Raw genomic sequence first — 23,314 nt, forward strand, 5'->3', positions numbered from 1 at the left:
ACCTCACAAATGCACACACACGCACACACACACGTGCGCACATGCATATACTGTAAAAACTTACTTTACTGACTAAAGATTTTGTTAATATGGGTAAACATTTTTATCTTAGTTCTAAACATGTACTTGGCCATACAGCCATCCACCGTCTCATGTTCAGGTTTGCCCTTCGGTTGTAGCTCCAAAAGCGTGTGCTGCTACGCCTGGCTTCTACCAAACTTTTTAGAAATTCGAAAGCAGGTCACTTTTAAACTGATAGTGCCAAGTAACTTGATGGCAAGGATTGTACTCGAACATCACTGATCATGAAATTTCCAGGGGGTTATTGTCTTCATGAGATGAGGACCTGCCTATGGCTGCTTGATTACTGCTGTTCCTCAGTCCAAAGCAGAATGACTTAACGTCAGTGTGAATAGTCCTAAGAAGTAAATGAACGCTTACAATTTTTTGACCAAGTAACTACCTACTTAGAAATTTGTTTTTAAAAAATTCAACAAAAAAAAAAGAGGGGAGGCAAGGTGAGCTATATAAGAAACATTCAAGGAGTCTGAATATAAAAGTTCAAAAATATAAAAAAACTATTAGCATGGATATGCTTTTTTTTTTTTTATTTTTTGAGGCAGGGTCTCGCTCTGGCCCAGGCTGACCTGGAATTCACTATGTAGTCTCAGGCTAGCCTCGAACTCACGGCAATCCTCCTTCCCCTGCCTCCTGAGTGCTGGGATTAAAGGCGCGCACCACCACGACCGGTCTTTGCATATGCTTATTTTAACATTATCCATACATGATGTGAAACTTTGGGACCAACTGTATCATCCAAAAATATAGGGGTGTGTGTATGTAAGTACATTCTGGAAACTCAAGTCAATGGACGATGTCAAAATGCTACATAACAATTTACAATAAAGCTTAGTATCAAATCATGAACTTAAAAATGAGAACCAGCACTTGAAAACACTAGAATACAATCAAAAGACAATAACAAATTATATGAAAATTCATCTATTTTCTTTAATTTTTTTTTTTGAAATTTTGTTTCAGCATGAATTAGCCAATGAATAAAATGAGTTCTCTGCTAAACCCAATAGGAGCTTAAAAGGTTGAATTTTTAAAATTCTATACAGAAGATTAAATTTTCTCCACCATCAGTCAGATTACCCCTCATAAAGCCAACACTTAAAACTATAATATTCTCAAGATTTGAAGTTTGCTTTGCTATTCCTGTGGGTGTAGTCTGCGATGTGTGTGGGCATGTGCGCAGATGCACATGCCCTTGCCCATCGGGTGGCATCCTCCCTCACTCTTCTGCCTGAGTTCTCTCACTGGACCCGGGGCTTGCCACTGTTTGGCTAGACCAGCAAGCCACAGTGGCCCTCCAGTCCTAACCGAAGTCAGTGCTGAAATGGCAGGAATGTGAGGCCATACTCAGCTTTTCCCATGGTGCTGGGATCCAATCCAGATCTTCCTGCTTCTGCACCCAGTTCTCTTTACCCGTCGAGCCACATACCCAGCCCCTGAAACTTGTGTGACACATGTACAATCCTGCGCAGTAGCTACACGGGGATATAGTAACAATTGTGAGAAAAGGAAATGCAGGCCTGGAGAGATGGCTTAGCAGTTAAGGCATCTGCCTGCAAAGCCAAAGGACCTCTGCTCAGTTCCCCAGGACCCACATAAAGCCAGATGTATAAGGTGACAGATGCATCTGGAGTTTGTTTGCAGTGGCTGGAGGCCCTGGTGTGCTCATATTCTCGTTCTCTCCCTCCCCCCCCGCAACACACACACTCTTTCTCAAATAAATAAATAAAATATTTTAAAAAGAAATAAATAAAATATTTTTTTAAATTCTAAAAGGGCTTCTTACATTACAAACTATTTGTTCTCAAATCCAAGACTATCTAAACTATACTAAGAGGTGGAGCTATCCAGAAGTCGTAAGTGAAGGGCTTAGGAAAAGATCCTTCATGTCCCTAATCGTTTGTTCTAGTCCACTGGTAAGGAAGAACTGGGTGGTGGTACTCACGTCCACTGAGCACCCCACTATCTGTGACACTGGATACATAGCAAACTGTAACTTTCTCATTTTTTTAAGCAAATTAAATATTTTTTAAGTTTAAAGTGATCTTGAGAGCAGTGAAAAGAGCTGGCCAAAGCCGACATGATGGTCCCTTGTATGGTCTGGAGACGCATGCCGGAGCTGGCTGGGAATCACTGTATCTTTGACTGTGCTTTCTATTTAATACTTCATAACACTTTATCCCTATATACTTTTCTTGTGAATAAACTAAAAAAGTTTTGCTCACAAAACAAATTAAAAATGCAAGACCATCAATTTTCCTATGTGAAATCATACGTGTCCTATTTCCTAATTAACTGCTTTGAGAAGCTTCTGGAACCATTCAACAGCCTTGGAAACAGGAAGAACTTCCCCCAGACAGACCTTAGCTGGCAAGTTGTTTCTCTAATAATGGATTGCTTTATGACACTAATGTTGAAATGCCAAGGCACTCTGACAGATAACTATTCGAAAATGTGTATTTGAAGCTTTTAAATAGCATGGCATATCTGTTCTGGAACCAACTGTTAAGCAGAAGGGCGGAGGCCATGGGGACAGGAGGAGACAGTAATGCAAGTGCCAGTAAGGACTCTGGGCCTCCTTCCGGATACTGGCATACTGTGCTGGCAAAGGGGTTCCTAGAACGTGCCCAACAGCGTAGGCTGGTTGCATTTTTTTTTTTTTTCTCTCTCCAAAAGAACAAAAACTTTCCTATCTGGGTGTATTTAGAATTTCTCATTTTGGAATAGGAGGAAAAATACACAACAGAAAAATTAGAAAAGGACTGAGGAGCTATCAGCAGTTAAAAGCCTTTTCAAAGCCTGCCAACCAGGGTTCGATTCCTTGGTACCTGTGTAAAGCCAGATACACCAGGGAATGCATGTCTGGAGTTTGTTGGCAGTGGCTCGAGTCCACTCCCCCTCTTCTTTCTCAAAAAATTAAAAAACAAACAGTAACATTATTGGCTGGAGAGATGGTTTCACAGTTAAGTAAGGTGCTTGCCTGCAAAGTCAAAGGACCCAGGTTCAGTTCCCCAGGACCCACGGAAGCCAGATACACAGATGGCACATGTGTCTGGAGTTTCTTTGCAGCTGAAGACCTGGCATGGCATGTCTTCTCTCTCCCTCTCCCTCTCTCTCAATTAAATAAATAAAAATAAAATACATTTTTTTAAGAAGCAACATTATAAGGGCTTGCCTGTAAAGTCTAAGGCCCCCGGTTCTAGACTTGATTCCCCAGGACCCACATAAGCCAGATGTATAAGGGGGCACGTGCATCTGGAGTTGGTTTGCAGTGGCTGGAGGCCCTGGTGTGCCCATTCTCTCTCTCTCTCTCTCTATCTACTTTTCTTTCTTTGTCTGTCACTCTCAAATAAATAAATAAAAAATTTAAAAAGTATTTCATTCTTAAAAAAAAGCAACATTAGAAAACATACAAAAGTATATTGTCAAACATTCAAATGTCTGTGAAAGAAACATTCTAGCTTTACCTTAAAGGCAAAAGAAAACGGTTTTCTGGTAAGACTGTGTGCTTATGTGAGTCTCGATGTTTGAATCTAAAACCACTTTGTGGACTGTGATAGGTTCTGCCTACAGGTGGTTCAGAGCTCCAGTCCAAATTCCTGTGTGCTACACGTAGAGAACTCACTGGGTTCAAACACTTGGTATGAGAAAAGAATGTAAGATTTCTCCTTGATATATTTCATGTGAAAACTGAAACTGTAATTTTTAGATATGGTGGATTAAATTAAAAATAGTATTAAAATCACTTTTATGTGTTTCTTTGTACTTAATACAACTTAACACAGACAGGACATAATTTAAGATTCAATATGTCACTCATATTGTGACACTCATATTTCCATGACAACAGTGATATATAAAATGAATCACACCAGATTAAATTACCTTTAAAATCCCCTCTAGCTTAGAGTCTGACACTAAGAAACTGTACCCCCGAGACAGCAAATCTCTCATAAGTTACTTCAGAGAAATCTATCTCTCATTACTATTTCTTTCTTGTTCCACACATTTTTACCAAGGTCTCTCAGTATCTTTTATTATATTTCCCATGGGTCCCTTAAAGTCAAGAAGAATGGGAATGCCAATTTATTTATTTATTAAAATGGAAGTTCACAAGACCCTTTTGGGGCAGACAATTATATAATTGTCTTTTGTTCGTATGCTTTTGGGGTCATATTCTTTTCTTTGGGGGATGTTTTCTTTTCTTTCTTAGTCATTTTCTATTTGTTCCACACTGTATTTGCATACTCAGTAATACGTGCCTATTTTTGTTGATCTATTTGAACAAGGAATTTGGTGGGGTGGGTTATTTGTTTTGATACATATAAAATAGGGGAGCGGGGACTCAGAGGCCCCGCCTGCTTTCTCTCTTTGCTCTGAGCCCCACCAGCATCCTGACTGACATTAAGCAAGTACCGTGGGCCCCTCTCCTACAAAAGAGGAGACTGGTGTTCAGGAACACCTGAAGTCTGTAATCCAGTGATCCTTGAGCATTCCGGCACTTCAGAATCGCGTGGGGAATATCTTAGGGACACTGGTTGCCAGCCTTGGCATCTGGAGATTATGACCCAGTGGATCTCGTTGAGGCAAGATCTTGTACTTGGGAGATTTCCCAGGTCACGTGTGACTCACACATGGTATGCGGACCACTCCTCTTGCCTAAGTTCCTTCTGGAAGTAGCATGAAATGAACTACCCCAGTGGTGAGCGCGGGGCCGCAGCCCTGGAGACACGGCTCAGGGCTCCTAACTCTCGCCTACGCGGGGACACCTCGCATTCTTCCCGCGCGGGCCTCACTCACCCCTCCAGAGCGTCAGTCAACAGTATATCCTCCTTGTCAGTCTTAATATCCAGCTCTGGCTCTCCACTGAGCAGGAGTTTCAGGTTGAAAATAACCAGCAGAGTACCTGGGGAAAGACGATGGCGGCTTGTCAGTGTTTCAAGTGCACAGAATTCCAATCGCTGAGCTACCACCACCTCTGTGGCATCCAGCCCCCCATCCAGCAAATTCTCGTCGGCACTTCAGTAAGTAACATATGGATGAAATAAAAGATACGCCTTCCAGGAAATCCCACTCCATCAAAACCTGATCACTTTCCACAATGTGGTGCTTCTTATTCAATTCCTGTTAAGTTTTCCAAACTTAAACACTCTTCTCATAATTTGCATTATGAAACTTGTCGGGAGCCCCAGGCAAGTTTAGATTACCCATGAAGCTCTCTGGTGGAATTTACGCCAGTACATAGGAGAACAGAAAGGAGTTTAAAATTTTGAATGAAATATTGCTTTATGAAATCTATGGCTGCTATTGACAAACATTTACTGTAAAAGATAAGTAACTAAATATTTAAGGCCTACAGTCCATATGGTCTCTGTCATGGCCACTCACAACTCAACTTGACCTCTGTAGCATGAAAGAACTTTACAGAACACATGAATGAATGCAGTTAGGTTCCGATAAAACTTTACTTATAAATTCAGATGCAGGACCAAATCTGTAGCTATAGTTTTCTGACTCTTGTTCTAAAGCATCGTTAACAAAAAAAGATCAAAATTATTTTGATATGAAGACAAACAAAATGTTCATAAAAATTTTAAAGGGAAAAGTAGTTTTTTTGTAGGCAGAACATCAAAGTGGCCAAGAACATGAACTCTGTAGTCTTAATGCCGGTGCCTAAATCTCAGATCAGCCACTAAGCAGAGCAGTGGTCTCAGGTAAATTTTCTAACATGTGTGTGTGTGTGTCTGTGTGTGCGCGTGTGTGTGTGTTTATTTTCAAGGTAAGGTCTCACTGTAGCTCAGGCTGACCTCGAATTCACTCTGTATTCTCAGGATGGCCTGGAACTCAAGGCAGTCCTCCTACCTCTGCCTCCTGAGAGCTAGCATTAAAGATGTGTGCCACCATGCCCCGCCCTAATCTTTTAAATTCTGTCTTTTTATTCTACATAATGAAAACCGTGAGAGGTCTATCAAATAGGAACATTTTTGTTGATATTTGTATGTTTCACAATCAGACGTGAACTAAGAGCTTAAGTGTTGCCAAAATACATTGTTAAAATGCTGCATGTTTTCTCTCAGATGGGAAACCTAGATTAAAAATCACGTAGTCATGTGAGTGAGTCATGAGAACAGAAACAACGAGTCATGAGAGGAGAGGAAGAACTCTTAAAGAAAGGAGGAAACAGAACAGGTAACGGGGTACACGTGGTAAGAAGCACAAGGTAGGGTTTACTGGGGTGAGGGAAACAGCAGGAGTGGGGAGACGGCATGGGGTAGGGTGATGGACGAAGGGAATGGATGAGAACAAAGAGGAATGACATCTATTTGAAGATACCATAATGAAACCCACTATGTTGTATATAAGCCTAAAAAATAATTTATAAACTATACATTTGCCACTGGTTTTCCGCTATGACAATGGGAAGGAATAAAATGCAGTGGGGGGCTGAAGGGATGGCTTGGCAGTTAAGGCGTTTGCCTGCAAAGCCAAAGGACCTAGGCTTGATTCCCCAGGACCCACGTTAGCCAGAAGCACAAGGGGGCACAGGCATCTGGAGTTCATTTGCAGTGGCTGGAAGCCCTGGCACGCCCATTTGTTCTCTCTCTCTTTCTCTCTCCCTCTTTCTCTGTCAAACAAATAAATAATAAGCAAATGTTTTAAATGCAGTGGTTTTTTGGTGATTTTTGTGGTTTTGTTTCGTTTTGTTTTGTTTTTTTTTTCAAGGTAGGGTCTCATTCTGGTCCAAGCTGATCTAGAATTCACTATACAGTCTGAGGCTGGCCTTGAACTCACAGTGATCCTCCTACCTCTGCTGGGATTAAAGGTGTGTGCCACCATAACCCGACTACTGTTTTTTGGGTATTTTTTAAGAAAGCAGGCCAAGACTGAAAGAAGCTTACTAAAATGCACAGCCTTCTCTAGAATAGGCTTCCTTTGCTTCTAGAAAAGACCTGGTGGGCATGTGGAGGAAGGTGAGCACTAGGAAGCGGGTGTAGACACAGCGCCGTCTACATCTTGAGGAGGAGCGGAGGCTGGTAGAACTGGGGGCGGACTGTCACTACAGACGGACGCGGACGAAGCTGCTACACCCTGTCTCAAATGGGGTGCATTCTTTCCTAAGTGCTACCTCTCCCAGCAAGCTGGCATCAGTCACTTTTAGATGACGCAATAAGCATCTCCCAACATGGCTTGGTGATGACAATGGGACTGAGGAGACCCTGTGGTCACAGCCTGCAACGTCCTTCTTCCCTCTGGCTCCACCCAGCTCATGCAAGCACAGACAAGAGCTTTCTTGGGTGAGGAACTTACAATCACGCTTGATTTTTCTTAGGACTTACACAGATTAAGTGAATGGCTCCATACCAAAAAAAAAAAAAAAAAAAAGACAATATGTGGAAGCTCTAGAAGACGACAAAAATATTATTTCCATTGGGTTTTAATACTTTTATATTGTATATATGTATATGTGGATGTGCATGGTGTGTGTGGGGGTGTTTGTGTGTGCCACAGTGTGCATGTTAAGGTCTGAGGACAAGGTGAGAGTGTCCTCTCCTTCCACCTGCTTTGAGACAGTCAACCTCATCATTTTGCCACTACGTGTGTCAGTCTAGCTAGCCCACGAGCATCAGGATTCCCCTAGCTGTGCCTCCGAGTGACACAGGCGTATGGAGATCACGTATGTGTGAGCCAGCTTGTGTCTGGCTTTACACGAGTGTTTACATGGGTGCCGTGGAACTGAAGGTGGGCTAAGGGGCTTACAAGAAAGCACGTTTGCCGGGCGTGGTGGTGCACACCTCTAATCCCAGCACTCGGGAGGCAGAGGTAGGAGGATCGCCATGAGTTCAAGGCCACCCTGAGAATTCCAGGTCAGCCTGGGCCAGAGTGAGACCCTACCTCGAAAAAAACAAAAAAGAAAGAAAGAAAAGAAAAGAAAAGAATGTGCATTTAACTGATGATCCACCTCCCCAACCCCTCCATCAGATTTTCAGTTGGAAAGGTCTTTCTTACCACATCTTCCACAGATCATATCGAACTGTTCCATCAACTCAGCTTCTGTTTTAAATGGGGAGTACTTATAAATAATAGACAATTCTGTTGAGAATTTTTGGGGATCATCTGTGACCGACTTTCTGGATCCTGTTAGCCATGAAGGGATTGGAACTACAACCTATTAAAAACACACACACACATCAATTTATTGTGAGATACGTATGCAAAAATCCATCATTTTGTCTGATTCTAACTCATTCTCTTCTCCACCCAAATTACAAAACACCAAGAGGTTTGCTTTCCTCCTGTTGTCTGGACTTATAAGGGAGAGACAGATAATAGTAATGCAGACTCAGGGCTTCATCGTAAAGACTTTTATTGTGGAACAGGGGCAGGCTCTATCTCGGAAGATGTGCAGACTGGCAGAAAGGGCACTTCGGAAGCAGATGACGACAAATCACAATTTGCCATCCAAAGCCCTCAGCAGAAGAGCCAGCCCGATTTACTGAACAAATGGACGGGCGAGAGCGGAGCAGCACCCTCCTCTGCTGCGCCCTGGGTGCTTCCCTCTGCGAAGAGCGGACCACCATGCTTACAGTCCACAGTGCCAAACAGGCGTTGTTGTAGGGGAACTTACTGCAGTAAGAAGGACGGAGGGAAAGGGCGCACACTGGACACTGCAAACCCCAGGTGTCTTCCCCTATTTGCCTCCCAACGGGGCATCCCAGAAGAATTTAACAAAATCTTCTCTTGGAAATGTGACCATCCCAAAAGGAATTGAAGGATATGGTTTCCAGGCTGAAAATACACTATACGTTTCCAGTGCAATGGATGTAAACAGACTACCACCCAGATAAAATACTGAAATCAGAATGCTGGAGATAAAAAAAAAAAGGGGGGGTTTCTTGGTACTTCAAAAAGACAGAGGAGTAGGGGAGGGAAAAAAGGCTTATGTGTAATATCAAAGAATAAAATTAAGAGACTTCAGATTTCTCAATCACTACAAAAGAGACTTGATAATGGAACAATGCTCTCAGAATTCTACCAGAAAATGAATTCTATCTGAGAAATGATACCAAGCCAAACGAGCGCTGTGGGAAGGAGCAGGATGACAACATGACTCATGACTCATATTCAGTCTGAGAAGTATTTTGGCTCCTTTGCATCCTAGCTCAGGAAGAAACTACAGCACGTTACATCAAAAGGCAGAGCAGGCAACACAAAATGCTGGATAATGGAGCTGAAAAGATAGCTCAGCAGTTACGACACTTGCCTGTAAAACCTAATGCCCAGGGTTCGGTTCCCCGGTACCCACACAAAGCCACGTGCACAAAGTGGTACGTGCATCTACAATTCATTCTTACTGGCTGGAGGCCCTGGTGTGGCCATTCTCTGTCTCTCTCCTCTCTCAATCTCTCCCCCTCTCTCTCTGTTCTTGCAAATAAACAAATAAATAAAAAATTTTTAAATATGGTGGATAACATACTTGGGCTGCAAGTTCACTGAGAAATCCTGCTGGAGTTCAGGTGAAAACCTCCTCCATGTAGACCAGCTGACAGAAAGCTGGATAAAGCTATGCTGTATGCAGTTCAGTGGGAGAGAGAGAAATCACCAGTGGAGATATTCAACAATGGACACTGCAAGCTTTAAATTTGGTCAACTAGGCCAAATGAGCCAACAGGTGCAATAGTGGCATTTCTGTTATAGAGGAACCAACTGCTCTCTAATTGGACCAGAGGCCCACTCCATGGGAGGGTATACATGCTTGATATTGAAAACTTATGGCAAGGGTAATCATGAGCCCTAGCGGTACAACATCTGCTGGTGTCTGGCTAAATGTGTATGCTATGCTCTCCAAGCTGACCGGTAAGCACTCCTCTTAATGAGCATACCCATATATTGATGCTACTCTCACTAGTGGTTAAAGAAGCTTCTCTTTTCAGATGGCCATGACCTTGGGATGACTCAGAAGACACCATGGTGCTGAGAGGAAGTGACAGAGGAGTGCTCAGCACTGAAACATCTCTATCACACCTTCCAAGGCTCAGGGTCCATTGCGGAAGAGGTGGCAGAAGGGTGGGACTCCTTACAATGTGCTCCAGACACAAAATGGCCATGTTATCCATGACCAAGCAGTGCCTGACACTACCTACACAAGACCATCATAATAGAAGAAAAGATTATGACATCAAAATAAAAGAGGGAGCTAGAAAGAGGGCTTAGTGGTTAAGCACTTGGTTCGAGGCTCAATTCCCCAGGACCCACGTAAGCCAGATGCACAAGCGGGCGCACTCGTCTGGAGTTCGTTTACAGTGGCTGGAGGCCCTGGTGTGCCCATATTCATTCTTTCATTCCCCCTCCCTCCCTTCCACCCTCCCTCTCTCCATCCCTCTTTCTCTCTGTTGCTCTCAAATAAATAAATAAAAATAAACAAAAATTTTTTTAAAAGACTGCTCTTTAAAAAAAATAATAAAAATAATAAGAGACTGGTTGAGAGAGGAAAGGGGTATGATAGCCAGTGGAGTTGCAATGGGGAAAGTGGGGGAAGGGAGGGAATTATCTTGGACTATTATCTATAATTACAGTTGTCAATAAAAAATGAATCAAAAGGACCGGGCATGGTGGCGCACGCCTTTAATCCCAGCACTCAGGAGGCAGAGGTAGGAGGATCACTGTGAGTTCGAGGCCACCCTGAGACTACATAGTGAATTCCAGGTCAGCCTCGGCTAGAGTGAGACCTTACCTCGAAACACCAAAAAATAAAAATAAAAATTTAAAAAAAGAGATGGTGGATGGCAGACATGGTCGGCTGGTCTCCAAGAACAATCTGGGAAAGCCAAAAACAACTAAAGAGAAAAGCAACGGACAATGCACACCCCAGACCTGAGTCTGGCTGCTAACCTTTCTTCCCACACTGGCCCGTTTACACGCAAGTCAAATTCTCTCCATGAAGCCCCACTGGCCACGGGAGGCTCAGGGGTCTCCCCCTTCATGCCATGCCTAGAGCAACCATTTGGTGATAAGACACAGAGTCACCGAGAGGCATTCTTTCCCAACACCCTCATTCTGGTTACTTATCCAGTCCATATGTGTCTCCCTTATTTTGTGATGAGGAGAAGACTTTGGGGGTTACACAGTCTTCAGCTGTTTGTCTTCCTTCCACAGATCCTATCTACTGCTGAGCAGACAGCAGTTACTAGCATGCATACGGTGCACTGGATCAGCTGGCATTCCTAATAGAGCCCAGGTATGGCGAATTAATAAGATGTCTGCAGGTCAGCAAGTGGAATTTAAATTGTGGTCACTAGAATGAACGGTTTTAGGTCTAGTCTGCAATTCGCTTTCTGTACATATTATATTCTGTCTTTGACCCCAATATTCTATTTATTTTTTAAAAATTATAAAAAAAAATGGTGAAAAGCTTTTGCAGGCTTCTTCCAAAAAAGCTTACCCTGCCAAGAGAACCTCTGACTCAGGGAGATTTGGGCACATGAAAAATGAAATGAAGTTCTTCAAAAAGGCCTCCAGTGACCCCGGAGTGTACAGACACCTTCTGTCCATTTTCTCAAGCATATGCCCACATTTCTAAATCACAGTCAGAGGGAAGTTGCAACAGATTCTTCCTCGCAAGACTCTAGATGAACGCCACACTGCTGCCATGGAAATGAAAGGCACCCCTCAACACTTACCTCAGTGAGACCTTCTCCTTCACAGAACGTCTGAGAGAAGAACAGACAGGTCATGGTTTCTTCCTTCTTTGTGAAAAGAATAAAGTCTTTTCCAATTCTCATGGACCCACTACATTCAAAATGAAAAGCACCACAATGAAGAAACAAGTGAGCATGGTTTTGTTTACTGCAACACTGGGTTCTTTCCAGAGGCCCATCTTCTGGACTCTTCCCCAGAGGGCACAAGACCTATTCAACTTTCAAAGCAAAACTGGCTGAGATGGCTCCAGCTCCACGCTTTTGTTTCAGACATGATCACAGGAGGGAGTTCCCTTGGGGCTCACAAAACAATATCCAGGGCCTGGCAGGAGCCACACACTGAGTCCCGTGTCCTAACCTCTCACTGCAGCCAAGTAAAGAAAGCTAAACTGAAGACACCCACGCACAGCTAAGACACGCTTCGAGAAACTACAGACCCCAGACAGGCGTGATGTTTCTGACGACAGGGCCCTCCTGAAGTTCAGACTCCTCTGGAACTTCCCATGTGTGGACATGCTGGGTGAGGCATTTCCAAATTGTCTTCCTCGTCACTCATCCCTGTCTAAAGGGGAAACAATGCTCACCTTTTAAGCCCATTGCCATATTGCCCAATGAACTTCCAAGTAGACAGCCGTTTCTTGGATGTTCCAAAGGAGATGATGTCTGAAGCTTCCTCTGTAATGGACAAAGATTGTCCAGGCAGTTAGGAAGAGTCTGGCTCCAGCCTCAGGTGAGATGTCAGGAGCTCACACTTACCTCAGGACACGAGGCCAGGTGCGCAGCTTTGTGGACAGCCCACACTGACTCGTGTCAGGAGACCCTGAGAAGACTCCTTGTACCACATGAAGGAGGTCAGGCAGACCTTACCATGCCACTTTGAATAGAGTTTTAAAACTCTGAGGCTTGGGCTGAAGAGACAGCTTAGCAGTTAAGCGCTTGCCTGTGAAGCCTAAAGACCCCGGTTCAAGGCTCGATTCCCCAAGACCCACATCAGCCAGATGCACAAGGGGCGCACGCGTCTGGAGTTTGTCTGCAGTGGCTGGAGGCCCTGGTGTGCCCATTCATCCCTCCCCCACCCTCTCTCTCTGTCTCTTTCTGTCTGTTGATCTCAAATAAATAAATAAATAATAAAATAAAAATTAAAAAAAACTCGGAGGCTTACTTTCCTTTGTCTCTAAAAGGGAACTACGAAGATTTGTAACACAGTTGTGAAGATAAATGAAACAAACTGAAAAGATACCGGTGAAACCCTGGACACAATACTCTAAACTTAATAGATATTAATAAGATTGTAACTGCTTTGGTTATCCATACAACTAGTGATTTTCTCCTGGACTGGGCCTTAGGGCACAGATGAGAAGAAGGACCAGAGGGCTTCCTCTCTGGTACCACCTGGGTAACCAGGGAAACTGCTTTGGACTCTTGGTGGGTGTCCTCGCCTGATCACTCCAGAGCACTCAGAAGCCTAAGAAGGAATGCTCTGGGCTGGAGAATACCCATCCTCCGCGAATGTCCTTCCCATCCACCCGTGTCCGAGTTCCTGAACTCTGCATTAAGTGAGCGCTGACGCTGGCGACGGTATGGGCTGTGCAAACACCACCTATCAGTGTGAATAGCCACTAGTTTGAATCTCAGTGGACATTTGATCACGTGTTCGCATACCAAGGAAATGCTTAAGAGCTGCCATCTATTGTTGAGGTATGATGTGCATCGTATTGTGACAAAAACAGAGAAGAGCCGACAAGTAGAGACGGGGTCGGAGAGGGTTATGTGAAGGAACCAAATCCGAGGTAAAGGGAGCAAGAATCAAAGTGTGTTCTTCCGTCGGAATAAGCAGGAAAGGGCACTTTCAGAAGGTCAACACCTGAGGTGAAAATCAAACTATGAGAGTCCAGCAAGTGTGGCTGGAGTGTTAGAAACAAGTCGCGCACTGCGGAAAAGTCACAAAAGCTATGCGGGAGCCAAGGAGTAAAAGACTTGAACGTGAAGCCGGGGTTGGGATCTTATTCTGAAGCAATGAAAAGTCACTGAGGGTTTTCAGCAGGAAAATGATTTAACGGTTACAACACCCTCATCAGAGGGAATAGCATTTCAATCACACAACACTGAACTGTGTACCTATTAGGTACTGGGTGTGTGGGAACTTTCTTTAAAGTTTTATTTGGGAGACAGAAAAAAAAGAGAAAGACAGAGACTGTGTGTGTGTGTGTGTGTGTGTGCGCGCGCGCGCGCGCGTGTGCGTGCGTGTGTGTGTGTGTGTGTGTGTGTGTGTAAGAGAGACAGAGATAAGTGTGTGTGCATGCACGTGCCAGGGTCTCCCACTTCTGCAAACAAACTCCAGACACATGTGCCACTCAGTGTGTTTGGCTTCATTTCGGTGTTGAGGAATCGAATCCTGGTTGTCAGACTTTGCAAGTAAGTGCCTTTAACCGCTGAGCTCTCTCTCAAGCCCTGTGCTAACTTTTAAAATAAAAAGATAAAGTCATGCAATATATGACAGATGTGTTTGATGTGGAGAATCAGCTATAGAAGAAGGAAGAAATCTGCAGGTCAAGATTAATCTAGTTCACTTCAGACAACAGTTCAATTGTACTTCAGTAAAATAAATTCTAATTTATTACTTGATTTCCAACACTTAAGAACTGCAATAGAGAGCCAGGCATGGTGGTGCACATCTTTAATCCCAGCACTTGGGAGGCAGAGGTAGGAGGATCGCCGTGAGTTCAAGGCCATTCTGAAACTACCCAGTGATTTCCAGGTCAGCCTGGGCTAGAGTGAGATCCTTCCTGGAGGGGGGGCAGAATTGCAACACACACACACACCACGAAAAAAGAAGTTTGGGGACAGGATAGAGGCCAGAAGGAAAGGGGATGTAGGACAAGTGAGATGAGAAAGGAGCAAGTATCATGGTATACAGGTATGAAAATGTCATAATCACATGTGGTGACCTCAGTGGATGGCCCCATAGACTCAGGCTTGCAACTTGAGTCTCCAGTGGGCGAAGCCCTCCTGGGGAAGAGGTATGTCACTGCGAGGTGGGTCTTCAGTCTAGCCCTAAGATGGGAGGAATGGGAGGAAAGCAATCTGCTGCTCTGGCTGTTCATGCTTGGTGTGGGTATTTGTTGGCTGTTTGGAGGTGTCTCTCTGCTTGAATTTATGGAAGGGATCCAGGTGTTCCCCTGGAATTTGTCAGCCTGAAATAAACTCTTTCTCCCCATAAGCTGTGTTGGGTTGGATGTTTGCCCCAGCAAACGATGATCTGACTGCAACATACATGATGTTGTATGTTTACTAAATATGTCAATAATAAATTGTAATTAAGTAAAAACTTTTACAAGGTTGTTCTTTCAATAATGCTATTTTTACTACTATATACAGATGTACCTTGACTTCCAACAGGGTTACATAAGTCCCAATAAATCCACTATAAATTGAACATATGAAAAGGAGCAAGTACTGTTTTTTCTTCTTCTTTTTGTTCTTCCCCCTCCCCTAGTGTGTAAGGGATCACATCTGGGACTTGGTGCATACCAGGCAAGTGCTCTACCCACTTAGCCCAGTTATTTTCCTACACTCCTGAATAACTTCACATGAGAACGGGAGAAGGCTTGAAAAGGCAGCAAACGCATTTAAGAGGCCTAACTACTGATCATCGTCACTTAGCCGCGCAGAACACTGGTCCTCCGCACAGAATGGCTAGGAGGTGGGCCGCTACCACTGCCCAGCACATCACTAGCTCAAACCAAGATCACAATCCCAGCACAGTTCCCACCAACTGAGTTCCGCTTGAGCACCTGAGAAACACCAGAAACCACAAACCGTCACAGACACAGAGCTCGGCTGTGTCAACTGAAATGACATTTCCCTGTGGAAGACTTGGTGCTTCATTCTTTTCATTCATGACCCGTCTGGAAAGAACTATTTCTTCGCATAAGGAATTCCCCTAGGCTACCTCACATATACTCTTGTTTATTCAGGAAAATGAACTTAACATTTAGGCTGCAAGTGAAAAATGAAAATGTCTTCATTGCAGTTTTTTAAAATCTTTATCTTCTCATACACACACAGAGATGGGTCAATAACATGTGACTCAAAATGACCTGAAAAAAATCAAATTATCCAGTAGAGCCAAGTTGGGCAATGGAGCATTCTCAACACTTGCTGAGAAATATTCACATGCAAAGAGGAGACTTCCGGCCCAGAGGAAGGCAGTTGCTTTTCTTCATAGTCTCAGCTTCTCTCAGCATGGACGGTCAGCCTCTCCTCAGATATGCAACTGGCCATTAGATTCCTCTATTATTTGAACTTTGAATTACAAAGATACCATTAAATTACAAAATAAATTTGAGTATCACCATTTTTTTTTTATAAACACAGTCATCTGAACCCCTAGCTTGTGGGATGTAACGTGTTGTATGAATTCCAAACTATTATATCCAAAACAATGCAAAGCCCTTATGCACGGGAGTAACATTTCAGTTACACAGCATTTGAGCTATGTGCTCATGATTGCTGTTAGATCATGCAAACTTTAAATACACAAAGACAAATCATGCAATCATGATGATAGGAACATTCATTTGAAATAACTGAACCTTTGAACATACGGATTAAAAAAACACAAACTGCTAAAAACAAGGAGAGACAACCTTTAACTCAAGGTTATGCAGAAAATTAATAGTAGCCTAAGGGCACTGGAAACTGCCTTGGGGCTCCTGCAAGTAACAGCTAAAGGGCGGACTAAAAAGCAACCTCAGAGACTACGCAATTACTATTCACGCTCTATCCATTCCCAGATGCTTTTGCTTTATAATCAGTATCATTGGTCTTTCATGTATTTTGACAATATATATTTATATTCATTTTTGTGTCTTGGTTGTAGGTGGTTACAATGAATTTACTTTGTAAGAAAGAACACTTAAGACTTAAAAAAAAATTCCAAAGTAAGTTTTCTGGGGTGTATGTTCTCTCACAGCTCCATACCTGTTTTTGAAATAGATAATTCAATTTATTTTTATTTATTTTATGGGGTCTCAGGCTGCTTCCTTAACAGCCAGTTAGGTATCGAGATAATTAACTTACCAGGGCTCATGCCACATCCGTCATCCAGGAAGCATAACATGAATCCTCCCTGCAGTTCTTCATTATCCACTGGAAGAGAAAGCACTTTTTACTAATAAATACTGGCCTTAATCTGCTCTTCAGAAAGTCATGCTGCTCGCATAATTAGCTGAGGACCATCACGGAGTGACAGGTACAGTAAGGGATCGGCTCAGAATGGAGTCTTGGCCACAGCTTCCCGATTTAAGGCAGCAAAGGCCTTAAATCAACGTACAGCATGTGCCTGCTAATGAGCGACGCATACAGCGTCCAGGACAGGCCCTGCTCTGGAACAAGGCTGGGCCTTCACATTTCAGGTGGTTCTCTGCTAAGAGAAGGAGAAAGACGTAACCCCAAGACCTCTCAATCAAACTCAGACTCACTGCCTCTTACACACTTCTACCAAAGTACCAATTCTAAAAATAAGTCCAGGCTCTTCTTACTGAATTCATCAAACTCCCTTCTAAGTAATTAATTCCACAAGAGCCTTCGGTGGGGACTCTGTGTAGCAGCAAATACTTGCCTCTTGAAAGTGCATTTGATTTTTCAAAACAGTTAGGTTATTTGAAGTCAATTTTGACGAGGAAGAGATACCATTAAATTACAAAACATAATCCGTGGTTTAAAAATGTGAAAGGTATAGCTAAAACTAATGAGACTAATTTTAGTGCAGTTTGTAAACTCGCTCTGAGAACAATTCCAGCTGCTGGATAGACAAGCCGTGGCACATTTCCTTTCTTTTTTCCTTTAACCTTTGTTTCCTCCTGTTTACTATTTAATTTATTTATTACAGACAGAGAGGAAGAGAGAAAGAGAGATGCACACCAGGGCATCCAGCCACTGCAAATGAATTCCAAACACATGTGCCACCTTGTGCATTTGGCTCTACATGGGTACTGGGGAATCGAACCTGGGTCCTTAAGCTTCACAGACAAGCACCTTAACTCCTAAGCCATCTCTCTGGTCCACATTTCCTAACAGTTTCTATAAATGACCATCTTAAGCACAAGAAACTCCTCCACCAAAGTATAGGGTTTGAGGAATTTTGACAAATGGGTGTGGGGCCATCGCAGTTAAGCGCATGCCCATCTCCCCAGAGCTTTCCTCCTCCTCTTCCGTGCTCCTTCCTGTCTGGGCTCCGTCAGCTCCACCTCACCCCAAACAACACTGACTGTCCCACGAGTTACTTTTATTTTAGCACGTGTAGGTCAACCTCTGCTTACAAGGATCAATCAGAATTCACATTTAAAAGGAAGCCATGGGGTGGGCGGGGGCAGTGGTCTGAAATGGGAACTGGATTTGAGGAGATAAATGACCCAGCGCGCTTCCCCAGGCCCCAGCTCAAACCCGGAGGAATTGGGGAAATGAGCAAGAATGCTGCTCTCAGTCAAGCCGAGATCAGCACAAGGGGTACGGAGAAAGATGCTCCACACCCACCAACGCAGACGTCTAGATGCTCCCAAGTGCCCATCACTGAAGTAGACTTAAAATGCTCCCAGCATGGCTCAGGGAACCTTGAGGAAGAGGGGGTGGAAGACTGTCAGAGCCACAAGTTGGGACACTATACACAGAGACACTGCCTCTCCCCCATAACTGACTGCTGCCCCCACAATCCCCTTGGGGTTGACCTGCATCCCCAACGAGGAAGGCCTATTCAGAAAAGGGGCAGGGAGGAGGGAAAGGATGATCCCAACATGTGATGTTTACATACAAAATATGTACATATCTAATAATAAAAATAAAATATATATTTAAAAAATAGAAATTAAAACGTAGTAAGAAAGGTAAGCAAGAAGCTAAGTTCAAGTGTTAAATATATATATACAGTGGAATTCTAACCAAAGGAGTCTGAAAACTAGTAAAAATGACATCTCTCACAATGAAAAAGTGAAGTAATGGGGTGGGAAGATGGATCAGCAGTTAGAGGTATTTGCTTGCAAAGCCTACCTGCCCAGCATCAATTCCCAGTGCCCACGTAAAGCCAAACAATGTGTGCATGCGCCTTGAGTTTGTTCACAATGGCTAGAAGCCCTGGCACACCCATATTTTGTCATGCTCATTCTCTCTCACTGTCTGTCAAATGAATAAATAAGTAAATAAGTAAAACGTTTAAAAATTAAATAATGTGGGCTGAAGAAATGGCTTAGCAGTTGCAGTTAAGTGCTTGCCTGTGAAGCTTAAGGACCCCAGTTTGAGGCTCGATTCCCCAGGACCCATGTTATTCAGATGCACAAGGGGGCACATGCATCTGGAGTTTGTTTGCAGTGGCTGGAGGTCCTGGAGCCCATTCTCTCTCTCTTCCTCTCTCTCTCTCCCTCTCACTCTCAAATAAATAAATAAATATAAAACAAAAATTAAATAATGTTTAAGATAGCCCGTGACTAAATAGCTAAATGATATACTTAACTGCTGGAGCCCATTTTCTGTTGCTATAATACCTGAAGCTAAATAATCTGTTGAAAAAAAAGCTTATTATTTTCACAGTTCTGTAGGTCCAGAAGCATGCTGCATTTCTGGCTCAGGTTTTATTTTTATTTATTTATCTTTGACTTTTCAAGGTAGGGTCTCACTCTAGCCCAGGCTGACCTGGGAATCACTATGTAGTCTCAGGGTGGCTTCGAATTCATGAAGATCCTCCTACCTCTGCTTCCCAAGTGCTGGGATTAAAGGCATGCGCCACCACACCCAGCTTCCGGTTCCACTTTTAAAGGGACTTAAGATAGGTAATAAGCCTGCAGGAGTATTGCCAGAGGGACCAGGTAGCAAGTCAGGAAGCCAGAAGACCAGGATCATTCTTTTATGGGGACTAACTCACTCTGTGAGTCCAACATCTACTCCTTCTAAGGACACAGGCCCCAGTGATGTAACCACTCCCGAGCGTAGACCCATCTCTGACAGGTTCCACCATCTCTCAGCATCACCAAACCGAGTACTAAGCTTCTAACACACGGGCATTTAGAAGATAAGCCACATTCAGATCACAGCGCCAGTCTCTCGAGTTCATCATCATATTGTCATGTCTGCTCTAACAACTCTTCCTCGCTATTCTGTGTTTATCCAGGATTAGGAACTACCTGACCCAAGCCCAAGCTGAGCCTCAGCAGCTCTGGACAGTAGCCACAGACGATTTTGAAGGTCTTGATATGTAAGGTCTTATGGAAGGGGTTTGCAGGCACGAGGTATGCCTTCCAAAACAGTTTGGAAAGACCAAGTTCTTAGTGCAGATATAGTGCATACACATGTTCAGGTAGGTATGTAATGGATGGGTAATACAGGCAAATAGAACACAGATAGAAGATGGACAGATGACAGCTCTAAGTTCTGTTTTTCTCTCCCTCTCTCTCACCAAGTACGGCCTCAAAATTTAATAAGCTCTCCCATCCACAAACTTGGTCTTATTTCAGTTTTTTACACACTAGATTTCAGATAAACCTCTATCACATGTTAACTATACATTCTCCAAAGCAAGCTCCCTAGCCCTTTACTGATGTTCCAGTGTTTGCCGTTCAATAAAGTGTACATGTTGTATTAGGCTCTGGTGGCCCAAGTCAAGACGTCAAGATCATGAAATCCCCCAGCCCTCTCCCCACCCCACACACGCACGCGCACGTGAGCCTCGGGAAGGCTCTGGTCCTCTGGATCCCACCTCCTTACTGTCCATCTGATTTGACCATTTTCTCCTTTCTAGAAAGATTTCATTCAGGAAATCATCTCTTTTCTGGGGCACAGGAACAGCTCCCTAATTTTTCCTTCCTAAAATCACAGTGTATAACCAGCTTTCAGCCAGCCCTGTGCTTCACCACAATCCATGACAGTTTTCAGGGAAAAAAAAAAAAAACCATATACCAAGCTTGTTTGCATCTCACCTCTAAGCTAATTCTCTCTCATCCCCTCACCTGACAAGACTCCCCCACACACAAGGCCCTCCCCAGAACTCATCCTGAAGATCTCAAAAATGCTCAGTATTCTCCCTGGTTAAAGGCACAGCACACACCCTTCCCATGTTTGATTCACTGAGGGAAGGCCTATTTTCCCTCCAGATGAGTTAATGTAAGAAATATTCTAGAAATTCCTGTAGAATCCTTTCATGTCATTCGGTGCCCAGAATGTTCTAAACCTGCTGTACTCAGCTTCTCATTGCTGGCAAAAAGCACCTGACCAAAAGCAGTTCATGGGAAGAAAGGGTTGATTTTGGCTTACAGACTCAAGGGGAAGCTCCGTGATGGCAGGGGAAAATATGGCATAAGCAGAGGCTGGGCATCACCCACTAGCCAACATCAAGCGGACAACAGCAGCAGGACAGTGTGCCAAACACTGGCAAGGGGAAGCTGGCTACTAACGTCCTTAAGCCCACCCCCAACAACACATCACCCCCTGCAGGTTCCAATTCCATGTCACCACCAGCTGGGGACCTAGCCTTCAGAACTCCTAAGTTTATGGGGGACCCTTGAATCAAACCACCACAATACTTAGCCCATATTTTATTGCTTTCAAAATATATGTAAATGTTTGTGTGCGCCTACTTCTCTTTCAGATGAGTGGTTCTCATACTTTTTGGAACCTGACATCAAAGAGAGGTAGCAAGGACTGAAGGAATGGCCTTGCAGTTAAAACATTTGCCTGCAAAGCCAAAGGACCCAGATTCAATTCCCCAGGACCTACCTCAGCCAGATGCACAAGGTGGTGCACACATCTGGAGTTTGCAGTAGCTGGAGGCCCTGGCATGCCCATTCTCTTTTCCTCCCTCCCTCCCTCCCTCCCTCCCTCCCTCCCTCCCTCCCTCCCTCCCTCCCTCCCTCTCTCTCTCTCTCTCTCTCTGAGTCTCTCAAATAAATTAATTAATCAACTTAAAAACAGAAAGGTAGAGCTGGAGAGATGGCTTAGCGGTTAAGCGCTTGCCTGTGAAGCCTAAGGACCCCGGTTTGAGGCTCGGTTCCCCAGGTCCCACGTTAGCCAGATGCACAAGGGGGCGCACGTATCTGGAGTTCGTTTACAGAGGCTGGAAGCCCTGGCGCGTCCATTCTCTCTCCCCCTCTATCTTTCTTTCTCTCTGTGTCTGTCGCTCTCAAATAAATAAATAATTTAAAATTAAAAAAAACCCAGAAAGGTAGCTAAAGCTATTTGTCATCTACCTGTAAAAGTACAGATATAGAACACATTTTCCATGTACTCCCACACTAAGATATCAATTCCGTAAAAGAGGTCACCACATATATTAAACATTTAGCCTTTGGTCTAACACTTAGCATGAAAGAATATACTCAGGGTGCATCCATCTTTACCATGACTAAGTCACAAACATCCTGGTGGAGCATCGTTAGTTTGGGTTTTATAGTCCTCAACTCACTTGAGGAAAAATAACTGGGGAATAATTCAGGGTAAATCATTTGAAAACTAGTGCAATCTTAGATTAATTAAGTTTCCCCGGAACAATTCTGAGTATTAAACACTGGCCCTTTATTATTTTTAAAGAAAATCAATTTCCTAAGCTGATGGTTTTCCACAATAAAAATGTTGTAAGTGGGTGATTTAAAACCTCAGACTGTTTGTTTAGGGTTTTTCTACACACACACACACACACACACACGCACGCACGCACACTCACTCATGAAAGAAGTAAGTGCTGTATGTATCTCTAATTGGATCTATTTTGCTTGTTCACGGAGAGGGGATCAGATGAAGGAGCCATTGCTCTGCGGTTGGCCACCCCATCCGTGACTAGATCGTGTGTATGCTGGTGGCCCTTGTGACCCTCTGGACATTCCGGATAAGTCCTCCCAACCCGTGAGCAAGACTGGGTTGAGCTCCGAGTGAAATGACACTTCCCTCTACTCTCCCTTCTCCATTTCTAGTACCACATCTCCCTGCTAGCTCGCTCACAGTTCTCTAGACCATCCTACAAGCTTCTACCCCAATGTCTTTCTTTTAAAAAGAAAAAAAAAAAAAAACAGGTCTACATGGGGGAATGATCCTGTTCAAAATTCTTCAGTGACCCACTGACCACAGAAAAAAAGCCTTACTATTATATCCATGATGGAAACCGATTTGGGTTCTAATATCCTTAGCTCTAGCCAACCTAACTTCATCACTATTCTCTGAGGACTTTCTCTGCAAACATCTCCATGGTTCACTCTCTCACACCCTGAACGTCTCACAGGCACGTCACCTGTGTAGAGAAGCTTCCCGGAATACCACACACACACACACACACACACACACATGCACGCACGCATGCATGCACGCACGCACGCAAAAAAAAAAAAGAAAAAATGATATACCCTTGCCAGCACTCTCTGTTATGACTCTCTGCTTTCTAACATTTTCTTCCATTTTGGAAAAATATTAATCATTATATTTTTTGTTTGCTCATTTCTTTATGGCCTATATCTTCCAAAACAATGTATTTTCGGTAGCAGCGCAGACTGCAACTTTGTGTCAAA

At 43.6% G+C, this 23,314-nt stretch overlaps 1 protein-coding gene across 1 annotated transcript in view; it reads right to left on the minus strand.

Annotated features, from left to right (window-relative positions):
• Morc1 (MORC family CW-type zinc finger 1) overlaps positions 1 to 23,314 on the minus strand; it is a 168,681-nt gene that overhangs the window by 131,908 nt on the left and 13,459 nt on the right. The window contains 5 exon segments of the mRNA XM_012950005.2: positions 4,879 to 4,984; positions 8,086 to 8,245; positions 11,757 to 11,865; positions 12,359 to 12,449; positions 16,857 to 16,925. Coding sequence (XP_012805459.2) covers positions 4,879 to 4,984; positions 8,086 to 8,245; positions 11,757 to 11,865; positions 12,359 to 12,449; positions 16,857 to 16,925 — 535 coding nt within the window.

The sequence above is a fragment of the Jaculus jaculus genome, chromosome 4 (genome assembly GCF_020740685.1).
Source record: "Jaculus jaculus isolate mJacJac1 chromosome 4, mJacJac1.mat.Y.cur, whole genome shotgun sequence".
In the NCBI taxonomy this organism is placed as follows: domain Eukaryota; kingdom Metazoa; phylum Chordata; class Mammalia; order Rodentia; family Dipodidae; genus Jaculus; species Jaculus jaculus.